This window comes from Bufo gargarizans, chromosome 10 (assembly GCF_014858855.1).
Source record: "Bufo gargarizans isolate SCDJY-AF-19 chromosome 10, ASM1485885v1, whole genome shotgun sequence".
In the NCBI taxonomy this organism is placed as follows: domain Eukaryota; kingdom Metazoa; phylum Chordata; class Amphibia; order Anura; family Bufonidae; genus Bufo; species Bufo gargarizans.
Window position 1 is genome coordinate 18,842,483 of NC_058089.1, and position 23,877 is coordinate 18,866,359.

The 23,877-nt window shown below is 44.5% G+C and overlaps 1 protein-coding gene across 1 annotated transcript; it reads left to right on the top strand.

The window, feature by feature from the left end:
- The first annotated feature begins 1,921 nt into the window (after positions 1–1,921).
- Positions 1,922–13,038, top strand: LOC122920789 (embryonic protein UVS.2-like). The gene is made up of 14 exons (XM_044270519.1): positions 1,922–1,932; positions 3,956–4,013; positions 4,913–4,940; positions 6,342–6,413; positions 6,803–6,943; positions 7,418–7,535; positions 9,017–9,192; positions 9,300–9,381; positions 9,731–9,858; positions 10,326–10,441; positions 10,709–10,934; positions 11,606–11,724; positions 12,405–12,630; positions 12,959–13,038. The coding sequence occupies exons 1-14, from the start codon at positions 1,922–1,924 to the stop codon at positions 12,970–12,972; spliced, it is 1,515 nt and encodes a 504-aa protein (XP_044126454.1). The 3' UTR covers positions 12,973–13,038.
- Positions 13,039–23,877: the final 10,839 nt, after the last annotated feature.

Here is a 23,877-nt window from a genome sequence, read left to right on the forward strand (position 1 = left end):
TCTATATATCTAGCTATCTTTCCTTATCGTCCTACAGGCAGCACAACACAAAGGGTTAATGTCTTGCTTCTCCCGTCTAGGACAGAAGCTAAATCATTAGTAAATCAGACTAATTAACCCCCCTATAAAGGAGTGCACACCCACTAGGTAGATGTGTTTTTTTCTATATGTCTATTAATATCTATTTATCTCATATTTATCTATCAGGGCAGCACTGTCAGTGTAGAGATGTACGGATTGCCTGTAGTTTAGATAAGACCAAACATCTATTGCACACTAAAGGAAGAAAACCCCACAGCACATCCACATATCCATATGGGGATACTATGTAGCTGCGCTAGAACCAAGTATGTGCTCTTCACCGCGGCATCACCCTGTTCTACAGTGGTTTCCGAGCCTTGCAATCGGATATGACAAGTCCCTAGAATAATTTATCTGATTTAATGGTTTGCTGCTGGTTCACTAATGTCTCTATGTCTCTATTATATGATTATCTTTAGCATTTTTTTATTTGCTGTATTTTTTTTTACTTGTGGCCTTTAAAGGGAGTCTATCACCTAAAATGACCATTATACACCCCAAACATGATGATATCCATTACATTCCCCATTTTATAATCTTACCTTTGATATTGCTGTCCGTCGCCTATTCGCTCTTAAAAACACTTTTATTCCATATGCTAATCGGGTTCTGAAGGTGCCCAGGGGCGGCGTTTATGCGGCCGGTGCCCAGGCTCCACGGCGCTGTTCAAATCAAACCCCTCCCCTTTCACCCCCACGGCCCGCCCTCGGTTCTTCAGATACCATCCTCCAGTCAATGAGCAATCCGGCGCCTGCGCCTGCGCCCTCCATTACTCACTAAGGCAGAGGCAGCAGAGCGTTTAATGCGCATGCGCCGGCCCGTACATCCCGATATTTTGGCAGTTTACTTCCGCCGGCTAGATCGGGATGTACGGGCCGGCGCATGCGCATTAAACGCTCTGCTGCCTCTGCCCTAGTGAGTAATGGAGGGCGCAGGCGCAGGCGCCGGATTGCTCATTGACTGGAGGATGGTATCTGAAGAACCGAGGGCGGGCCGTGGGGGTGAAAGGGGAGGGGTTTGATTTGAACAGCGCCGTGGAGCCTGGGCACCGGCCGCATAAACGCCGCCCCTGGGCACCTTCAGAACCCGATTAGCATATGGAATAAAAGTGTTTTTAAGAGAGAATAGGCGACGGACAGCAATATGAAAGGTAAGATTATAAAATGGGGAATGTAATGGATATCATCATGTTTGGGGTGTATAATGGTCATTTTAGGTGATAGACTCCCTTTAAATTTCATTTTTCTGAAATGGAAATGGCGCAAATGTGCTACGTGTACTCACCCGTGCTGCAAGCGTCATTAATACCCATGCTGTGATCGCTATTTCCATCCCTGTACTTTTTGCCTGTTGAGCGTTTCGCTATCGGCAATCACAACTGCACAGATGATTATAATCACCGGTATAATGGACTCCATGTTCACAATGGCTGATCTATACTTTGTATCGGTATCACATGTATGTGCACAGCCGGCCGCACTTTGACTTGGAGAATGCAATCATGTTTCTGCTACAATGTATCTTTAATAACTGCACAAATCATGAATCTCTTGAAGGACTAATTATGTCTGCAAATGAGGCTGTGCCTTTAAATACTCGACACTTTTATGTAGTCACTTGCTTGATGATAGTCCTAGTAAGAGGACTGAAATGGCTAAAGACAATTATTAAAGGCACAGGCGTCTTACGGTTCACATTAACCCCTTTCCCCCCCAATATGTCCACCCTAGAAGTCACAGAGCACACCACTATTTTTTCATTCTGGCCTCATACAGAAGTTCAGTAGAGCCCCATAAAAGACAATGGAGGCTGTACAATGATGGTGACGTCTGTTATAACCATGTCCATGGTGTATGAGCCCTACCTAATGTGCCATAAGTAGATTTTGCATTAGACTGCACTGAGCAGTGAGGAGTGGTCCCTGCACCTGTCCTGTAATATGCCCCCCGCCCCAGAACTAACATAATAAGTGATGCCTTGTCCTGTCCAGCTATTCTCTATGTAATGAGCGACCTCAGGACCTGATCTGTTCCACCTGCTGTAATCCACCCTGACTATTCTTCCAGAACACACACTTTTTTTTTCTACATAAAGTCAAGTGTCCAGAAAAAAATCTATAAAAACATCAATAATGAGAAATAATCAATATCTATCTATAAAAATAATAATCTTTATTTATATAGTGGCAACATATTATCTCTATTATCTGTGTGTCTGTCTGTCTACCTACCTAAAGGTCTATCTATATATCTTTTTATATATCTATGTATCTCAGATCTGTCTATCTATCGATCTATTATCTATCTAGCTAAAGTTTTATCTATTTATCTAAGTTCTTTCTATCTATCTATCTATCTATCTATCTAATAATAGAAAACAGGCAGCAATCTCAAGTAGGAAAATAAAAAGTGTTTAATCACCCATGCTGGAAGCGCGACGGTTCGGCTCTATACTGGAGCCTTTCTCAAGTTATCTATCTATCTATTTGTCTATCTCAGATCTATCTATCTATCTCCTATCTATTTATCTATCTATCCATCCTTCCTTCCTGCAGAGAACTGCAGTAAAGCTCTGTTAAAGTGAATAGGGCAGATGCGGTTCCCTAGTCGGGGGGCTGTTGCACACAGAAGGACTATGAAGGACTGCAGTAAAGGGGTTTTCCCATCTCGTAAAGTCTCTTTCTTTCTCAGCTTCATCGGGATCCCAGAGGTCAGACTCCTGCAGTCAGAAAGTGCTGCTATATTCTAACAGAAGACAGGAGCCCCTGTATAACGCCTCATGCACACGGCCGTTGTTTGGGTCCGCATTCGAGCCGCCGTTTTTGTGGCTCTGATGCGGACCCATTCACTTCAATGGGGCCGCAAAAGATGCGGACAGCACTCCGTGTGCTGTCCGCATCCGTTGCTCCGTTCCGTGGCCCCTCAAAAAAAATAGAACATGTCCTATTCTTGTCCGTTTTGCGGACGAGAATAGGCTTTTCTACAATGGGCCGCCCGTTCCGTTCCCCAAATTGCGGAAGGCACGCGGGCGGCTTCCGGTTTGCGGACCGCAAAAAAACAGAACGGTCGTGTGCATGAGGCCTAATATTGATTTATAGATCTGCATTTTCTTGGTCCGTTTTCAGTGGAAATAATGGTATATATTGTGTATGATTGATTTGGTGTGTATTTGCATTACCGCACATTTCTGTCTGCGGGTTTGGGACAAATTCTGGTGCGTGTGGTCATATGCAGAGTTACATTTTTGCCATATTTTAATACTTAAAAAAAAAAAGTTGCAAAAAGTGGCATAGGGTCAGCTTACAGCGTAAAGCACAAGACTAAACCAAAAAAACTGTATAAAATGTGACCAAATGTAACACATGGTGTGTAACCAAAACCGGAGAAAACCCCCCAAAAACCTGCTCTAATGAAAATAAAGCTGTCACAGACCAGTGTGGACCTTCTATGAGGCCATAGTGTATCTCAATATGCTTCCGATTCGATACAGAGGTACAGTAGAGATCTGTGCGACGCAGATCCATGATACGACTGTGTACACGAGCCTCGCCCCAAGGGCACAATTAGCAACATTTGTGCAAAATTGCAATTTGTTCTGCCGCTGTGAACTGAATGGAGCCTGCGGTAATGAGTACCTCACCCATCATCTCAGTGTCCTCACCCTGGGGTGATACTTCTCCTAGCCAGGGGCCATTACACTTTGTGACGTGTCATCCTCATCCTGACATCTGATTGGTCGGTCTCCACCTCGGGTTGACAATATAAAGGTGATATTTGGCTGTGGTAGAACATAGGAAGCCAGATCCTTACTACAGGAATATACTGAGAAGACATCAGGGTCCCTGCAGGATGGACCAGAGGAAGACCAAGAGAAGAATATCCTTCATTCTCCTGACCTCCATCATCCAGATGTGCTTTGGTGCGCCGCTACAGGTGAGGAGACTTCAGAAATATCATGCTTTATGTAGAGAAGATGGTAGAATATTTGCTAACTTATATTCCCTGGTCTCTAATCTGTGGCTCTCCAACTGGTGCGAGACTACAACTCCCAGCATGTCCTAGCAGCCTGCAGTATAAATGCTTAAAGGACACTGTGGTAAAGCAATGAAAGTTTTTAGCACGCTAGTTGGACTGGTGGCTTTCATGAATGTTTTTCTAGCCTACAGGGCTTGTCCCATCTGTCCATGCACCCAGTGACAGACCTTTCCACCAGACAAACCAAGCCAATGCTTGGGGCCCCAAAAATTGAGGGTGGGTGGGGGGCCTGCTGGCTACCAGGGTGGACATACCACCTGTGGTGCCCATGGGGGTCCTTGCCAGCCGTTGAGCAGTAGCAGAAATGCCCAGGCTGCCCAGCTAATCTGAGAGTGGGGCTAACAGGGGCAGAGCTTAGCAGTACAACCAAAACCCCTAAGACATAACTTTGCTTGGGGCCCCAGAATTGTCAAAGTCACCCTGCATATACCCTATAAGACGATGCAGACTTCACAGAGGGACTCCCGCCTGCTTAGACTTACTCTATGACATATGTATGGGGGCTGTGTAATGCAACATGTGGTCGACCACTATATGGGACATGCGTGACCACCTGCAGCTTCCGCCTGACAATATTGCTGTGGAGATCGGATGATCTCTGCATTTAGAAAAGGATTTGCTCAGATGGGAAACCATCCCATCAAGTCATGGCTCACAACTTCACTTTATGATTGGTGGGCGTCCGAGTTTAGGGACCCCCGCCGATCCTGTGAGTATCCTGTGTACATCGGCACAATATACAAATAATCATAACTTTGTATAACTACTTCTAACCCATTTCTGTTTGTTTATTTCAGATAAATTTTCAAGCCATAAATAAATACGGTAGGTGCATGAATTCTGAGTGGAATTTTATTTTGTGCTAAAACCTCCTCAAATCACCCAACATTGTAATGCAGAAGGGAGAAGGGGTGTGCGGCTGCAGGTTAGTCTGCACGCTGTGAGAGAGGAGGGGGAGCATCTATCTAGCAGATATAACTTTGCACCAGCATCTCCAGCAAACAGGAAATGTGCATTTATGGAAACTACGGAAAAGAAAATCCCCCATCTATGCAGGGTACACTCTAAATGTTTGATTGTACTACATCTAATACATATCTATAGCAGTCTGAGGAGGGCACTTCCAGCAGCCTGCAGATTCCCTGTTCCTGTCTGTAAATGATGAGAAACGTCTTCAGGTATCCAAAAATTGTAATGCAGTGAACAGAGGAGGGGTGTGGAGCTGCAGTTACTCTCTGCGAGTGTTAGACTGCATGCTGTGAGAGAGGGAGAGGGAGCATCTATTTAGCTGAAAGTTCTGAGCACAGATGTAACCTTGCACCAGAATCTCCACCAAGCATGGAAAGATGTGCATTTACGGAAACTAACAGAAGGAAGGAACTTACCCCAAATATGCAAGGGGGAATTTATCAAAGGTTTTGCACCACTATTGTGGCGTAAAAAGGTTGCGAATTATGGAGCACATCATGTTTGCGTCATAATTTGCGACTTAGAAAAGTGGTGGACCTCTTAATAAATTAGGTGCCTCTCACTCCAGCGCACAGGGATCTGGCGTATGGGAACACCAGTCTTGATAAATCTCTCCCTCAATGTTTGACAGCGCCATATCTGATACACATCTACAAGAAGGAAATGACTCTTTAAAGGGAACCTGTCATGTGGATATTTGATTATATTCTAACTAATTATATACAATCATTAACTACTAAAAAGTACCTTAGATGTATTCACTTACTGGTGTGACAGATGGTTACCTCATAATATACACACAAAGATGCCGCATGCTAATGAGCTGATTTGAGTCCAGCGTGATGTCATTGAGTCCAGCGTATATTTAATTCAGAGCTATAGCCACTCCCCTGCCCACCTGCTGCTGATTCATATGGAAACAAACTGTCAATCAGCAGCAGGTGGGCGGGGAGAGTTAGGAGCTCATGAATATTCATGACCATCATTATCAGCTGGAGCTTTTCAATACAAGATGTTGGCAGATTGACTGGATCAATTAAAGAAAGTGACCCTGCATTTTGCTAAGAGAATCAGTCACTTATTTATGTTGCCCTTAGTTAGGACACCATAAAACTGGTGACAGGTTCCCTTTAAGGTTTCCTTGCATTTGTAAATGACATCAGTTATATTGACTCCCACTCCTATCATCTCTCTATAGCAATGGATGTTGGGTATCACCTAATGGACTCAGTTTCGCTAATTCTTTTTCTCTATTAGCAGAGATTGTGAAGGAAGTTCCGAAAGTTGATCCTCCCGATGTGTTCAGTATCATATCAGCTTCCAACAAAGGTAGATATACAAGAGCTCAGGGGTGGGCTGAGAATTGTCTACGCCCCCGAGCAATAAGGGGGTGGGGCAGATGACCACTTCCCCATCATCGGAAAAGTGAAGGGTGGAGGATCTCAGGGAATAAATGCCAGTGACAGGACTGTCCTGTAAGCAAGCCCACAAAAAGGACGGAGCCTTTAATTATTTGTGTTACAAAATTGCCATTTCTGACCATTTTGGGTGTGTCCCCTGGCTCAACAGGTAAAGCAGTATCGGAAGATCTAAGATTCAAATCATTATCTGAGCTGCATGTTATATAAAAATGTCTGACCCATAAGATCCTCCTTATTAGCTGTGGAGAAAAAATGGCGCAAATACCCCGGTAATAACTGATATATATCTGTTTTCAGAGAGCAAAATGCCGATGCACGAAGGAGACATTGCTCTAGTTATAGGTCGCAGCGCCATAAAGTGTGATGGAGACACCTGTAGATGGACTAAGAACAGCACTGGAATAGTCAATGTGCCGTACACCATCTCATCCGAATTCAGTGAGTATTACCATAGCACCCATTACCAAATACCACTGTTAACCTGAAGGCTTAAAGGGGTTGCCTAGGATTAGAAAAACATGTCTGTTTTCTTCACGCCTGTCCACAGGTTGTGTTCAGTATTGCAACTCTGCCCCATTGACTTTAGTGGAGCCGAGTTGCAATACCAGAAAAAATGGTGCTGTTTTTGGAAAATATTTGTAATCATCTTTAAAGCAATCAAGTCATTTCTGTATTGGAGACCTAAAAATGTAAATGACTGCAGTAAATATTGAAACCTCTAGGTGGCGATAGAGTATATTACCACCCTTGAATACATGAAGGAACTTTGTGTGCAGCTCATGGTCACACCATGTGGTGAAGCCTAGTATTGCATGTAGAATATATTTTTTTCAACCCTTGAATGACACATCTGGTCACAGGTGTTCACCAGTTTGGAGAAATTTTTAATGCCCCATGTCATTCTACTTTCAGGTAACGCTTATGTGTCCATCATCCAGAAGGCCATGCAGGAATTTGAAACTCTCACCTGCGTACGATTCGCGAATAGGACAACAGAATCCGATTACGTGCAGATAGTAGTGCAGAGCGGGTACGTGGACCATGCTTGTGCTGTCAGACATGTGGATGTGAACATTTTTAGAGATTTGAGAGATAAATTAGTGATTATGAGGGGGTTGTTTGGTTTAGGAAACCCAGTTTCAGATACCCCATTAGTGAATTATACGTTTATAGAAGGGGGGGGGGGGGGGGGGATTCCTCTGTTCCAGATCTTCATCTCTTGAACAGAGTGGAAAGCTTTGGAGAACCTGCCTTGTCCTGGATTGCACACATATCCCATTGATATGAATGAGCTCTGTGTAATGCTCAATCTCTCCAGTGGTGGCGCTGCAGGAAATCTGAACACTTACTGCCAAGTTACTCCACAGATCATAGCTGATCGCTGAGATCAGCTTGATGTCAAGTAATGTCAAGTAACCCGTCTGACAAGTAGGGATTGTCCAAAGCGGAGAACCCCTTTCAGAGAGGTTTTCTAGTGTTACAATTATGAATTTTAAAGGGGCTATGCCATGACTGATGTAAAAAATTAAAATCGGACCTCATATAGTACATAACGGTCTCTTTCTATCAAAGCTAGAACCAGCCCTCCACCTCATATGGATCCAGAGATCTCCCCACATAATCCAGTTACGCTGGGGGGGGGGGCATGTCCTTTCTCCTGCAGCTCTCTCCTTATTACAGCTCAGGGGTGTGTCCTTTCTGCTGCAGCTCTTTCGCTGTAAGTGCCACAGCTTCTAACAGAAAATAGGGCTGGTGGCAGTTGAGAATTTAAACTGAGAGCGTGCGACCTCCTCAGGGAGGTGGACAAGAGATAAGGAAAAGAATAACCAGCAGGTGGCGCTATAGAGATACATTTTATTAACTAACTCAGTGGCTATGCAAAATTATGGGCAGTTACAAAAGTATTCAGATCCAGGTGCTGGTTTGAAAAATTTAGGAAAGGAGTATTCCCTTCATAGACATCTGAGGCATATCGCTAGAATATGCCCCCATTGTCCGATAGGTGCGGATCCAGAACGGAGCGGGGAAGTTGGTCGCCGGAGGACCCCAGGTTTTCCGAGGTCCGCCCACCGCCAAGCGCTCTCCCCATACAAGTGAATGGGAGCACACAACGCTTGCACAGCCACCGTTCCCATTAATTTCTATGGGGCTTATGGAAATAGCTGAGCCAGTGCTCGGCTATTTTCGGCGGCCCCGTAAAAATGAATGGAGGCCACCTTTCCCCGCTCCGTTCTTGGTGTAGGTGCGGGTTCTAGAGGTGGGACCCGCACCTATCAGACAATGGGGGCATATCCTATAGCTTATTGTCTTGCTTATTTTTTTAATTGGTTCTCCTGACTGTGGCTAGAAAGAGAGGTCTCCATCACCATGGAGCGCCATGACTGAGCCGCATTAGCCATATTAAAGACTGAGATGTCAACTGAGTGACATTGTATTTCTTGTCGTTGGCTCGATTGTGCTCGTTCATACTTTGTGTGATATAATATAATAAAACCTGAATCTTTCTTCCAGATGCTGGTCCTACCTCGGTAAGATAGGAGGAGGTCAGCAGTTGTCTCTGGTTCCCGAATGCATGACACATGGGTCGGTCCAGCATGAACTGAACCACGCTCTGGGATTCTACCATGAGCAGAGCAGAACTGACCGTGACAACTATGTGACTGTCCTACTGGACAATGTCCTTCTAGGTAAGACGTGCTGAAGGCGCTGTGATGTCATCGTTTAAAATCGCAGGCTGGCGACATCTCATTTCTAGGTTGTGACAATTTACCGTATACGATCTTTTCCTTTATAGGAACCGCACCAAACTTTCAGAAGTATGACTCCAATAACTTGGGACTTGAGTATGACTACTCTTCGGTAATGCACTATGGAAGGTGAGAAGATGCTAATTACAGGATGTGTATTATGGCCCTGTACAGGTTTCGGGTTGCATGGAGCCATCATACGGCAAGCATGCGTATCGACCAGCGTACGGAGGCTTCGGGCCATGTTCTCTGTTGGATACCACATTATAGGTGTTATCCCATGAGAAGCGTTTATCACATATCCACAGGGAAGGTAATACATTTAACATCACGGGGGTTTTATTGTAATTAAGGTGAAAACGTTACGTCTGCCCCCGACCTTGTGGAATAGAAATGCCACCTAATATTGCTCATAAGATAAACCGATATAACTAGGTTCAATGTAGATAATGCGCCACATTTGTATGTATTCTTTTAGATATGCCTTCTCTAAGACAAATGATCTACCTACTATCGTACCGATACCAGACTCCTCCGTAAAAATTGGGCAGAGATACGGCCTCAGTACCTTGGACATTGCAAAAATAAACAAGTTGTATCAGTGCGGTAAGAAGTTACTGAATTTTTGGTATTTATAGTTTAGAAAAAGAAACAATTTATTTAAAAAGTTGGGTTGATTTGTACATACATTACATTACTTATCCTGTACTGATCCTGAGTTACATCCTGTATTATACTCCAGAGCTGCACTCACTATTCTGCTGGTGCAGTCACTTTGTACATACATTACATTACTTATCCTGTACTGATCCTAAGTTACATCCTGTATTATACTCCAGAGCTGCACTCACTATTCTGCTGGTGCAGTCACTGTGTACATACATTACATTACTTATCCTGTACTGATCCTGAGTTACATCCTGTATTATACTCCGGAGCTGTACTCACTATTCTGCTGGTGCAGTCACTGTGTACATACATTACTTATCCTGTACTGATCCTGAGTTACATCCTGTGTTATACTCCAGAGCTGCATTCACAATTCTACAACAATACTTTTGTTTATTTTTCAGGACTCTATCGGGGACTTTTTTCTAATTCTACAGGATCAATCATTTCTTCCAACTACCCTAATAACTATCCCAAAAATACTGACTGTATGTGGCTCATTCGCATTCCATCCAATCAGGTGAGGCACATGGGTCACGATGGGTGCGGTGTGTCCTTACATAGTCTGACAGTGTCCGAGCAGCGCTGCCCGAGTCAGATGTGTAGAGACACAACCGTTGGACAAGGGTTATGGTTACGGACGGTTGTCAATTTATTTAATAGTTTCTAAGTGAATAAAAGAGAATCAGCACAACAGCGAGTTCTAAGAAAATGGAGGATACAATCAGACACTGCAGCAGGAGTGATGAGGAACCTCTTAACACTAAGATGTTTCTCGTTCTTTCAGATTTTCTTGCAGTTCAGCGCTTTTGACGTTCAAGCCTCCTCAGACTGCGTCTCGGATTACTTAAGAATTTATGATGGCCCAAGTCGATCATCTCCTCTGTTATTGGACAGAAGCTGCGGAGCAGGACAGATGCCCCCCATGATTTCAACAGGAACTACAATGCTTATTGAATTTGCCAGTGATAATATGATTGAGGCGACTGGATTCAAGGCCTCGTATAGCACCGGTAAGTGGAGACACTGGCCACACCTCGATGACTTTCATGGCCAGTTTAAGGTCTGGTAAACTGGGCCATTCTCTCCCCCAACCCCATCACCTAGCAGGCTCAGGACCTGTCCAATTTAGCATTGACCCCTTCACAGACCTAGACTACCAAGGAATGCATCATTAAGCCCTTCACTACCCTAGATCACCCAGGATTTTCGAAAACTCCATCCACATGTGAAATGTAGGGCCTGCTGTAGATACAGTGTATAGGGGGTGAATCTGCTGCACAGTCTGCATGTAAGTGCGGAATCACCGTGGATTTCTTCAGTTACGTCTGGAGCCATCCTTACTATGTCCATCAGTGGCCCTCAGTCACCGAGCAGGCTTAATAAAGACAGGACCTGTCCAATTAACCATTGACCCCTTCACAGACCTAGACCACCAAGGATTGCAACATTAAGCCCTTCACTACCCTAGATCACCCGGGATTTTTTAAAAACCCCATCCAAAGGTTGCTGCAGATTCAATGTATAGGGGTATAATCTGGGGTAAATTTGCTGCATGGTCTGCATGTAAGTGTGGAATCGCCGTGGATTTCTTGCGTTGCGTCTGGACTCGTTCTTACTATGTCCATCAGTGGGTTTTCTTAGTAAAGTGACTATAAATATCTATCTATTCCTTATTTTTCAGTGACTTGTGGTGCCTTGCTTACCAACCCTTCTGGAACCATCTCTTCTCCCATGTACCCCGCTAAGTACCCCCCCTCCATGGATTGTACTTGGGCCATAAATGCGCCTCCTGGGTTTGCGGTGAGTCTATGGACAAGTGACTGCACTGATAAATCTCTATTTAGCCTTCCTTTGGCCTCATGTGCATTCACCCTTCGTCATTGAAATTGGAAAAGCTGTGGAATTCTAGAAATCATAGGATCTATAGATATGTTAATGATATGTTAATGATAAAAAGCAAAAACAAAGTATTCAAAATTATGAGCACCAGATGCAGAAACACACGCACCTACATGTCTCTATCAACGAGGTTATTAATGGTTATCTAAGGAATGTTCTGCCACGATGAATGCACTTGAGCACGTAAATCATCAAGATCTGCTGCTGGCAGCTCCCTTTGCAATTGTCGACCAATGACGTCCCACATGTGCTTGATGGGAGGCACGAGACCACTTTCCTCGTGATCTGTGGGGGGTCCACCAGTCAGACCCAACTCTTACCATTGATCCTGTGGAAAGTTGTTAACCCCTTCTAAGTTTATCTGATCCTGGCAAACCTAGGTAATGACCAGTACGGCCACTATTATAGCTCCACTGTAATGGCGGTCATATTGGTCATCAATCAGCTTTTTCAAAAAGAGACACAACTAAGAAATGTACATATACAGCCTATACACGCACCTTTAGATAGTTTCATGGTTGGGTGGTGGTGGTGAGTACAGACTGGAGATTCAGTGTATGGAACTGGTTTTTCTTTCGTAGGTGTCTTTAAATATAACAGACTTCAATGTGGAATTCATGTCGACCTGCACCTTTGATTATCTCCTGGTGTTTAATGGGCCGCAAACGACCTCCCCGCTGATCGGCAGATATTGTGGCAAAGGCGTCAAAGTGCCCAGTATCAGGTCAACTGGAAATTCTCTCCTTCTCCAGTTCCACAGCGACTCATCCATACAGCTCGCCGGATTCTTTTCCAAATATGCCTTTGGTAAGTTTAAAAAGAAACATGACGTGGCCTGAGATTGTCATGCGTAGAGGAGAACTGGTAGTAAATAGGGGGTTTGGAGATTCGCAGGTCACATCTGGGCCCTTGTATCTGATGGGGCCCAAAAATCACTCTATTGGGTATGTTAGGACTTTAAAAAGCACATGAAGGTCAGTTCTTTGCACTGGCTCTTTGGCACTCCCCCGAGTACCCGGCGCAAACCCCGCCCAGATCTCCCTATCTGCTCCACCCCTGAGGTACATAATGCATAATATAATACACAACTTTGGTGTCTTTAAATCAGAAGTCACAGTTTTTTCTTTCTTTTCAGTGCGACAAAATTAAAATGAAGAAGATTAAATGATAAAATAAAACCAGAGTTATTTATTATTGGATCGTAATGGACAAAAGAAGAAGATGAATATAATGGGAACGCTCCTGTGGAGACCACAAGACCTCCCTTTCACCCATAGGGATATGGTACAGCAGTGTCATAATGAAGAGTCTTAGGCGGTTTACACTTTTTTTTTGTGTTTTGATCACATTGATGTTGAAATAAAGTTTGATCACCCCGATCATGGCGATCTTGTTTTTATTTACCGTATTTTTTATTGATCTGTACGATTCTGGTGACTATGATCTCATGGCTGAGACTCAAAAAATCCAACCTGGAACCCAGTAGGAAGTGTATGTAAATGTACCCTCGTGTACAATGTATGATCTGTAATGGATTTACATGGACTGCTATGGGAGTTATGGAAACAGCGGAGCACCGCCCACTCATCCGTTTTCCGTAACTCCGCCTCCCCAGGCCAGAGCTTACTGTGGGTTATTCCCATCTTGGCCATTAAAAGGATGAGATAGGACAACCTCTTTAAAGAATCCGACAACCCCATGTTCCTAATGTGTGCCACTCACCTGTCTGCGGTCCCACTGTGCCCGCCCTGCTGCCCCATGCCCAGCTGCTTCCAGTTCCCTCAGCACATGCTGCAAGTGGCTTGGACCCCCGACCACTGCGTCTGTGACCGGCCTCAAAGGTCACATCTGCTTTAGCAGCAACTATGGTGAGAATTCCTGATGCTAATGTGCCTGATGGACAGTCATATGGACTGAACCGCCTGGTTGTTTCCAAGATAAACCACTTGTACGATGGTTGTATGTGTCCTCTTAGGCTTCAGTGCAAGGGCTATTCTATCCTAAAATGAGTATAAAATCTGAGATATTGTATGCAATGCTATGGGTGGTAAAGCGATCACAATATTATGTGGAGAGTTGGTGGATTTGGTAGGAAACCTTGAAATTGGGCCCATTTCTTTCCCCCAAGAGTCAAAGCAACCATGGTATGTTCCTCAAAGCTGTAGCCACCATGGTACAATATGTTAAACATGTTTTCTAATAATTTTATCTATATCACTATCTATATTTTAAAAATCCTGATATCTTGCAGTTTTTACACTTCCTGTTCTGTAGAGATCACTTCCCTCATCTCATCATCATCATCACAGCATTACAGTGATAAGTACCTTTTACATAGATAATACAGGATCCCCTATTCACAATAGGGGATTTCACAGCTCTCCCCCGCCCCCTCCCTACACAATGACCTCTACAAAGGTCACAGAGCATGCCCCCAATCTACAGGCTCCTATGGTGCATTAGGCTGCTGCAAAGCGTCTCTGAATACTGTTAATAGCAGCACAGGAAAGAAGATCGCCCCCATAATCATGTAGAGGAAATAGAATAAAAAAATCTCCAATTCCCAAAAAATCTAATGTGTCAGTATATGGTTTTAATTAGGTCAAGGACGGGTTCCGGCAGGTGAAGCTTGCACGATGACTCTGTGGGATCTGCCAGAGATAGCCGAGCGCTTGGAGTCCTTGGGCTTGCCAGAGGAGATGAAGCAGCAAGCTGTCCTGCTCCATAACTCAGGAGTTACTGAAGCAGTGTAGTTTGTTCTGCTACAGTTTACATAGCCCAATAACTAGAATAGGGGTTGTGGAAATCTGCGGCGCGCCAGCCTGCTTGGCGGTTTCCGCAAGTTCGGCCGCCTGGGGTCGCTGCTTAGTCCCATCTCTGCGTGAAAACTGCAAAATGGGACAACACATTTAACAGATGGAACCGCCAGAGATTGAATACTCAGTGGAACCGAGCAGCCTATAACACATGGAGGCAACAGCAGATAAAGGCAAAAAATATTGAATGCAAAAAGGAAATCGCCCAAATGTGCCCATAGCCTTTAAAGGTAATAAACATTTATTCTTTTTAAAAAATATGCATTTTTTTTATTCATTTCTTTATATCAGTAAAAAAATGTAACACAATGTTTCAGGGATCATGGAGGGTGGAGGACAATATTTTTGGAATATTTTACAAACCTCATTCTACAATATACACAGGATAGTTACTATAGGACTTCAGAAACTTAATGTGGAGCAGCCACCACTAGGGGGAGCTTACCGCAGACTGTTTTATTATTGGGTTCAATGTATAAACAGTATGCTTATGAGCTCCCTCTAGTGGTGGCAGCAGGCAGACAAAATTGTACTGCATTTGGAGATCTGTGTCACGAAAGACCGGACCTCTATAAAGAGTCATTTAAAAATGAACCAGCAGAGAATGTTGGACCAAGTGGAGAAACAAAGAGGAGCATCTCATTTGCAGTGATCTTCAGGGACAACCTTTCATACAGACAGCACTGGAAAAATTGGAAAATGCGTGGGGTAGTTTTTATTAAGTCTAGTTCTCCAAACTGGACGCTGGAAATTCTCTGATTGGCTTTCCTCTCTAGTAGATGCCCATTCCCATTATAACCAAGGTTTCCATCATGAGTCGCCTTGTCTGTTGACCAGCCTGAAGAAGGACCGTGTCCAAAATGTTACCTATATCTCTCTGAATTCTCTTCTATCTGGATTTTTGTGGGTCCTTTAGCAATAAGGACCTGAAACAGCTTGAAGCACCAGGTACTCAGGTGAGGGCGGCCATTGGATACCTCAATAAACCATAATCTGTGTTTGATACATTCACGATTTCTTCACCACACCACAGGGTTTTCACTGCTGTTCCTCAGTCTGATGGCACTGTAAAAGAACATAAAATAAAGACTAGAGTTTGAAAATAATAATTGCAATCTGTAAGAAGCGGGATCAGCCCTATTAAACCAGACATAGTGCCTTGTAGGGTTGATCCTGCTGATGAAACCTATACCTGTCTTGTGAAAATTGGTTACTATGTTCCTTCGAAGAAAAAAAAAGATTTTTATTCTATATGCCAATGAGGGCTTCTGTTACCCGAAGGGCGTGGCCTGGAGTGGAAAGGTGAGAGGTTGAGTTGCACAAAGGGAATAGGCTCCGCCCTCAGTGCACTGAAACCCTTTTTTTCTCATAAATGCCAAAACTGATTTTCACAAGACTGGTATCATTTTAATCAGCAGGATTCACCCTACCAGGCAATTTTCCTAGTAGAATGGAGTCGATACTGCTGATAAGGGCTCTTTAATGTTCATAGAGGGTGCCTGGGTTACATTGCAATTAAAAGTGGACCTGCACATGTTCTGCATAGACAGAGGGTAGACCTTCAAGATCATCCCCTCTGATAAGCCCAAGGAATCCAAGTTTGACACTGGAGACCAGTGATTCTATGGGCCCTCGTGCTGCTCCTTGAGACTTGGCTCAATACCTTGAGATGTGCTATTTCACCTTGTCGGGTACAACCTCGAGATGTCATAACTACCTATAACACATTATGAAGGTTTCCACACGGAATATTCTATATTTTTGGACACAGAACCACATCTGAATTCTTTGTACCAGACTCAAAAATCTGGATGTGTCAAGCAACCTTCTAAGTTCTGGAGATGTCTACCAGGGTTTTCTTCTAGGTGGCATATAAAAACCTTTTGCACAACAAACCCCTGTACAACTGCTTTTAACATAAACTTACCGAAGGTATATTCTGCCTTGAAGCCCGGCCTGTTATTCTGCTTGTTGCTGGAGAACTGGAACAACATCATCTGTCCGGTGGATAAGATGAAGAATGTATTCTTTTTTCCACAGTATGTGCCAAGGATGGGTGCGCTTGTATCACCGCCATCTCTAATCAGCAAGTAGTCACTGGAGCACGATGGAGATGACTCAAGGTCAAGCAATGCAAAGCTCACAGACACCTGGAAGAAAATAATACTTTTTCCGAAATGTCCATAACACTATTGAAACATCCAAAAAAACTAAACAAAACATGAATTGCAGAAACAAATCCAAAGACCCACCACCGGAGGGCAACCGGAGAGAAGGAGCGGAGGAAGAAAATAATGCTGCCAAAACCATGCAGAATAAAGGCCCCCCCACATATCAGACTATGGCTAACACTCTAAAGCATGGATGTCAAACTCATGGCCCTCCAGATGTTGCAAAACTACAACTCCCAGCATTCCCCGATAGCTGTAGGATGCCCAGGCATGATGAGAGTTGTAGTTTTGCAACAGCTAAAGGGCCACGAGTTTGACATCCCTGCTCTAAAGCGTAGGAGGAGGTCCCAACTCTTCCCCGACAACATCGGGATCGGGAGTGTGGATTTTCAACGCCTGATCCTTTCGTTCTGCCTGCAGATAGGCTGCCACCAGATGTGTCTAGCAGCCGCTTTTTTCCTGTTTGCCTATTAAAATTGGGAAATCGTTATACCTGGTGATATAGTGGGGGAATATTAAGTGTTAGAGGATCCATAACATTACAGTATGACTGCAGAATCTTAATTTGGAGGATATAATTCTGTCTACCAGCAGCCACCACTAGGGGGAGCTTACTATTGAGTTCAATGAATAAACAGCTTATGCGCTCCCTCTAGTGGTGGCAGCAGGCAGCCAAAATTGGACTGCATTTGGAAACCTGTGTCGGGGAAAGTCCTTAACTCCATAAAGAGACACAGACACAGCACAGAATGTTGGAATTATTTTTTTTTATTTGAGACTTTTTAACTCCAGAATAGTAACACTTTAGTAAATGCCCCTCCTGGTGATCAATAGGTGTACTTACCTTAAATCCATTGGGGGCTATGATTATAGAGGTTTGCTTCACATTTTTGGGATAAAAGCTTGGATATTTCGGGGAAACCACAGAACCACTGTCTGCGGTGAATGTGGCTCCATATGTCACTATAAAGATAAATGAAAATATATTTAAGACATGGGTCAATCTAAGGTTCGTTTTACACGGCTCGATGCAGCGCCGTAAGGAGATCAATCGAGGATATAACAACGACACATGTATAAAGGGCCTATGTGCCGGCCAATGCAAACTGGCATGGGGCAGAACGATCATTAGTACAACCCATTAGGGCATGCTGGGAGGCCTGCTTTCTGATAGTGGTCATACGACACTAGTGGACTACTCGTCCATCTACGGTATATTAGTAGATCTCCCTGTTCATAGCTTTAAATAAAGTATAGTAAGGAAATGGCATAGATTTACTAATTTAATAGGTTACCCTTCGTGAGCATGCTCAGTGAGGACGCTCACTACATGCCCAGTAGACACAATGATAATTAGGAGCACGTACATGTTGTATATGCTATTAAACATATTGGGACTAGTGCAATGGTCTCCAATTTGTGATTCCTCAATAGTTGCATAACTTCTACTCCCAGCAGCTTGAGCTTATGAAGACATGCTGGGAGTGGTAGTCTTAGAACAATTTATGGTCTTCTGTATAAAGTTAATGCAGACAAGCGGTAAAAGGATGCTTAAAGGGGTTGTCCCCTTTTACGCCCATTTAATGCTCCGATGCTCTCACTTGCCCTGCTCTATACAAGGGCTTTTATTGTTTACATGTTTTACTGCTAGGAGGAGGCTTTGGCCTAGCAATGAGCACGGTGACATCACCAGCACTGGTGGGCGGGCTTCAGCACTGCCCTAGCTGTTTTACAGGCTAGGGCAGCGATAAAGCCCGCCCATTAGTGCCGGTGACGTCACCGTGCCTCACTGCTAGGTGGAAGTCTCTGCCTAGCTTACCCATGGAGACAGGGGTGCACCTAGACTTTCTGCTGCCTGAAGCGAAAACTGAAGCGCCCCCAATGCCAATTTCTTAACCTGACCCCTTTGCCACAATGAAAGGCACTCATTGCCCATGGCCCTTCTGCTGCCCCCCTCTTGCCCCTACCTGGTGCTGCCTGAGGCAATCGCCTCACCTGGGCCTCATTGGTGGTGCACCCCTACATGGAGAGCCCAGTACGTCACTGGATCTCCAGAAAAAGCCCTTGCCCTGAGCGATACAGTGCAGGGCGAAGGAGAGCATCGGAGCATTTCATGTCAGAGGGGCTGAGTGGGGGAGGAAGCGTATATGTCCGGGTTCAGTTCTGATCTCGGACAACCCAGCAAACAATCACTTTTTTTAATTGACTTAGACTTCCTAATTTAATAGGTCAATCTGTTGTGAGCATGTTTTGTGAGGATGCCCGCTACCTCCGCAGCAGAGACAATATGATAATTCTGAGCACCTGCATGTTGTATGTGCTACTAGACAGACTGGGACTAGTGCACTGGTCTCTAACCTGCGATTCTTCAACTGTTGCCAAACTACTACCCCAGTTGACCGAGTCTATTATGAATGCTAGGAGTGGTAGTTTTATAACAGATGGAAAGCCACAGGTTAGCAATTTATGATCTACCTTATACAGTCCATGCAGACACGCGGTATCAAGGTGCTTAAAGCAAACAATCCCTTTTTTCATTTTCTGACCTATTCTGATAGTTGGACTCCGACTGACCGCAGCCGCACCCTGTGCTTGCACCTATTTGTATAGACGAGACCCCACACGGTACCTGAGCTATACGATGCATCGAAGCTGCTATAACAGGACGTATCAATGATATATTCCACCAGCATAAATAAGCCTGTTGAAATTAATACAGGACGGGGCTCGGCAGGGCTGATGGTTGCCAAAATTGGTCTCGTTTTGCTGACTCCATCGTAGACGATGATTGTTGCATCACAGTTGCTTGAAGAGGAGGTGAATGAGTTAAACTGCAGAAAAACCTGTAGGAATGAATATGCGGGTTACTGATTTACAATATGGAGGCCAACAGGTACCAGATTCGCAAAGCCTTTTTATCCTACTGTAGGTCTGGAGAGATCGAAACTTGTTACCTCTCCGCCTTCAGTGGACTGCAGGAGAGGTGTTCGCCATAGCCTAAAGCTAGTCCTTCTTTTCCTTCCTTACTAATGTGAAGAGAGTAGGAGTCTTGCTCTGGTTCACACCTTTAAAGCCCTGGCACCATTGGCCCCGGCAGAATTATCATCATTCACACAAGTTTTCTGGTGCAATTGAAGACGGAAATCCACACCAGTTATGAGCTGGAGGGCATTTCACTCTAGGTGCACTGACCTCTGGAGGGTGCATGTGCCTCTGGTGGCGCAGGGGAAGACAGAGGATGTTTATTACCGCATTTGCCTTCTCCTTTCCTTAGTGCATAGCGCTCAATAAGCTCTACAATGCTTCCTCTATTTGACCAGACGATCACGTGTCTAAGGGTCTAGCAGACCCCGATCAGCTCTGCCTTGTACAAAGCCCCCACAGGATGCAGTTTTCCTCTGCAACTGGGGCAAATACAGTGGAAAAGTGCAAATACAAAAGAAAAATGTGTCTTTTAATGACCTCTTGTGGGACATATTATGTGCCAAAATAAAATAAAAAGGGGAATAAATTTAATAAAATACAAATTAAATTTAATAAAATATAATAAAAAAAGCCTATCCCAACCGAAACAGTCACTACTATCTCTCCGTTCATGTGAAACTGTGCTCACAACCGACTCAAAATAGGGAACCCATTTTAACCATTTATTTTGGTGTCCGTTTGCATATTTAATTAATAAGGAGGTGTTCTTTGGAAAGAAGGACTTTCCAAAACTTTTCTCCAAATAAAAATAAAATGCTAAAACACATTAAAAAGGTCCTATGTGTCATGTAACAAGCAAGAACGGCCAATACAACCTCTAAATCATGACGTGACTTACCTTGTTGGAAGGAACTTGAAGAAGCCATAGACAGTTGTCATTGACCTGAGTTGGTGATACGTTGCTGGACGAGAAGGTTCCTGAGGCCCCCAGCATCTTAGTCCTGCACAAAGCTGTCAAGAAGAAGGAACGATTAGGTTGGAGTTGACCAGAATTTTCAATAAAGGGTGAAAAGATTCAGATGAAACGCTCACTCTTATCTACAGTAATTCCTCTGGAGCTTGCGGACTCAAGACCACATAACCACGGAGGTGGCCATGCACCTTAGATAGCCGTCAACCATTTCTCCAGACCACCCATGATAATGCCAACTTAGCCAAGCATGTGTGTGTTCTTAATGGGGAGCGGTGAATAGACCACTGCCAGACTCTACTGGATGTGACTTATCTCCCATGAGATTAGACTGGAGCTCGCTGAAATCCAACATGCCCAATCCTTCTTTGCCCTATCTAGGACGAAATGGGACACCCCCGTGCACATAGATGGTTGGCCAGTCCCACCAAATTCCAAGGACTCGGCAGCCCTAAGGTGTATGGACATTACATACCTGCCATATCTGTTAAAGAGGTTTCCACACTATTCTTTATCACTAATATATGCTGCTCGTAGATTAATGGGGGTCTGACCCACCGGAAAGAATCAAGGTGCTGGTGCTGCAGTACTGGTCTAGATTAGTCCACCCCGTGGCGCCCCCAACCCAATAAAGTGCAGGAAAAAATGACTTGAATGGAATCATGTTCCTGCACAGTGAGAGGATGGGAGTGGACAGAGCGGACCCATCCTAAAAAGGTCATAAAAGGAGTTAAAGTCTCTTCATAACAAAGCTAGAACCAGCCCTGTACCTCACATGGATGCAGAGATCTCCACATTCATTGCTCTAATTGCTCTGCTAGATTTTCTTCAGGGGATGTGTCCTTTCTGCTGCAGCTCTCTCCCTATCACAGCTCAGGGGATGCGTCATTTCTACTGCAGCTCTGTTCCTATCAAAGCTCAGGGGGTGTGCCTGTTCTCTCCCTATCACATGTCAGGGGGGGTGTCTGTTCTCTCCCTATCACGGCTCAAGGGGTGTGCCTGTTCTCTCCCTATCACATGTCAGCGTGTGTGTCTGTTCTCTCTCTATCACGGCTCAGGGGGTGTGTCTGTTCTCTCCCTATCACATGTTAGGGGGTGTGTCTGTTCTCTCCCTATCACATGTCAGGGGGTGTGACTGTTCTCTCCCTATCACGGCTCAGGGTGTGTGTCTGTTCTCTCCCTATCACATGTCAGGGGGTGTGGCTTTTCTGCTGCAGTTCTCTCCCTATTACAGCTCAATGGGCATGTCCTTTGTGCTGCAGTTACCTCCCTTTCACAGCTCAAAGGGTGTGTCCTTTCTGCGGCAACTCTCTCCCTGAAACTGTCACAGCTTGTAAAAGAAGATTCTGCTGGTCGCAGTGGAAACATGGAACCGAGTATATGCGACCTGCTCATTCAGCTCTATAGGAGGACATGCACACTACTATACAGACTGAACACTAGAGGTCGCCATTATGATAAAGTAAACTGAATATTTCACAACTGGAACGTTTTTTTAACAGAAAGTCAATTACAAAAGTAACTCGTTTTTCATGCTGAATTATATTAGAGTAACTTTTAATGCTTGGACAACCCCTTTAATGGAATTTATTATGGTCGCCATGAATGCATTAAACATACCCTTTTTCAGGCAGTTGCCTCATTTTTGTCAGTTTGTGCCATAATGCTACCACTGGTAATGCCATGAGGCAGCGCTACTGCTGTGACCTGAAGACAACCAAATGTCGCCATGTAGGCCTAGCCAGTGGCACTGTACCACATACACATCACCCACAACAGTGTAGTAATATCTTACTGCAAGCGTAGGCTCTGTTAATGGAGATGACATCCAGGCCGCTGAGTCCGTATCTCTGCCCTATGGATACCGAGGGGTCCGGTTTGGGAACAATGGACGGCATTCCACTGGTGTTACTGAAAGTCTTACTGTAAAACCAAAGTAAAATACATGAGATCATGTCCCGTGAATGTCTATTTTCACCTTTTATTTTAGTGGTTTTCAACCCGTGACTGTCCCACTGTTGCAAACTACAACTCCCAGCGTGCTCTGAGAGACAGACGCAGTACCGAAAGATAAGCTCAAGGCCCATAAAGTGCGGCATATCAAAGTACTAAATAGACGGAATAAATGATCCATCAGCAGCAACTTGCTGATGGTTTCCATTAATAACCTGAGGCTACATTCCCTTTTTATGGCCCCCATCCGCAAAATGCAGATACTGACCATACATACCACGCACTTTTTGTGGGCCCCATTGTCAAACTGCCTATTCTTGCCATGTTCAAGAATAGGACATGTTCTATCATTTGCAGCATGGCCGTCTGGATGTGGACGGCACATAAGCTGCAGGTTGCCAAAAATTTCCCTTAGGGTCCATTCACACAACGGATTCTTCCCTGCTTGAAAAAACCTGCATTTTCATTGCAAAAAAAAAAGATATTATTAAGGGTACTTTCACACTAGCGTTTTTCTTTTCCAGTTTTATCCCCATGCATTCTGAATGGAGAGTAATCCGTTCAGGATGCATCAGGATGTCTTCAGTTCAGTCTTTTTTTTACTGATCAGGCTTTTCAGAAAACCGTAGCATGCAGTATTTTTACCTCTGGCCAAAAATCCGGAACACTTTGACTGAACGCCGGATCCGGTCTTTTTCCCATTGACTTGCATTAATGCTGTGTGTTCAGTCAAACCGGATCCGGCTTTTGCATGTTAAACCCGAAAAATTAGAAAAAAAAGTTAAAGTCCATAAATGGCGGATCTGTTTTTTCTAATGCATTTTTTCATTGTGATCAAAATCCTGATCAGGATTCAAATGTAATCCGTTTTCACACATTTTTCCGGATCCGGCGGGCAGTTCCAGTGTCGGAATTCAAACGCCGGATTTATACAACGCTAGTGTGAAAGTAGCCTTAAAGGGGTTGTCCAGGTTCAGAGCTGAACCTGGACAGCCCTCCATTTTCACCCTGGCAGCCCCCCTCACATGAGCATCGGAGCAGTTCATGCTCTGATGCTCTCCTTTGCCCTGCGCTAAATCGCGCAGGGCAAAGGCATTTTTCTGAGTTCCGGTGACGTACCGGGCTCTCTATGGGGCTGACAGGAACCCCGGTGACGTCACCGGCACTGATGGGCGGGATTTGGCTCTGCCCTAGCCAGTAAAACTGCTAGGGCAGAGCT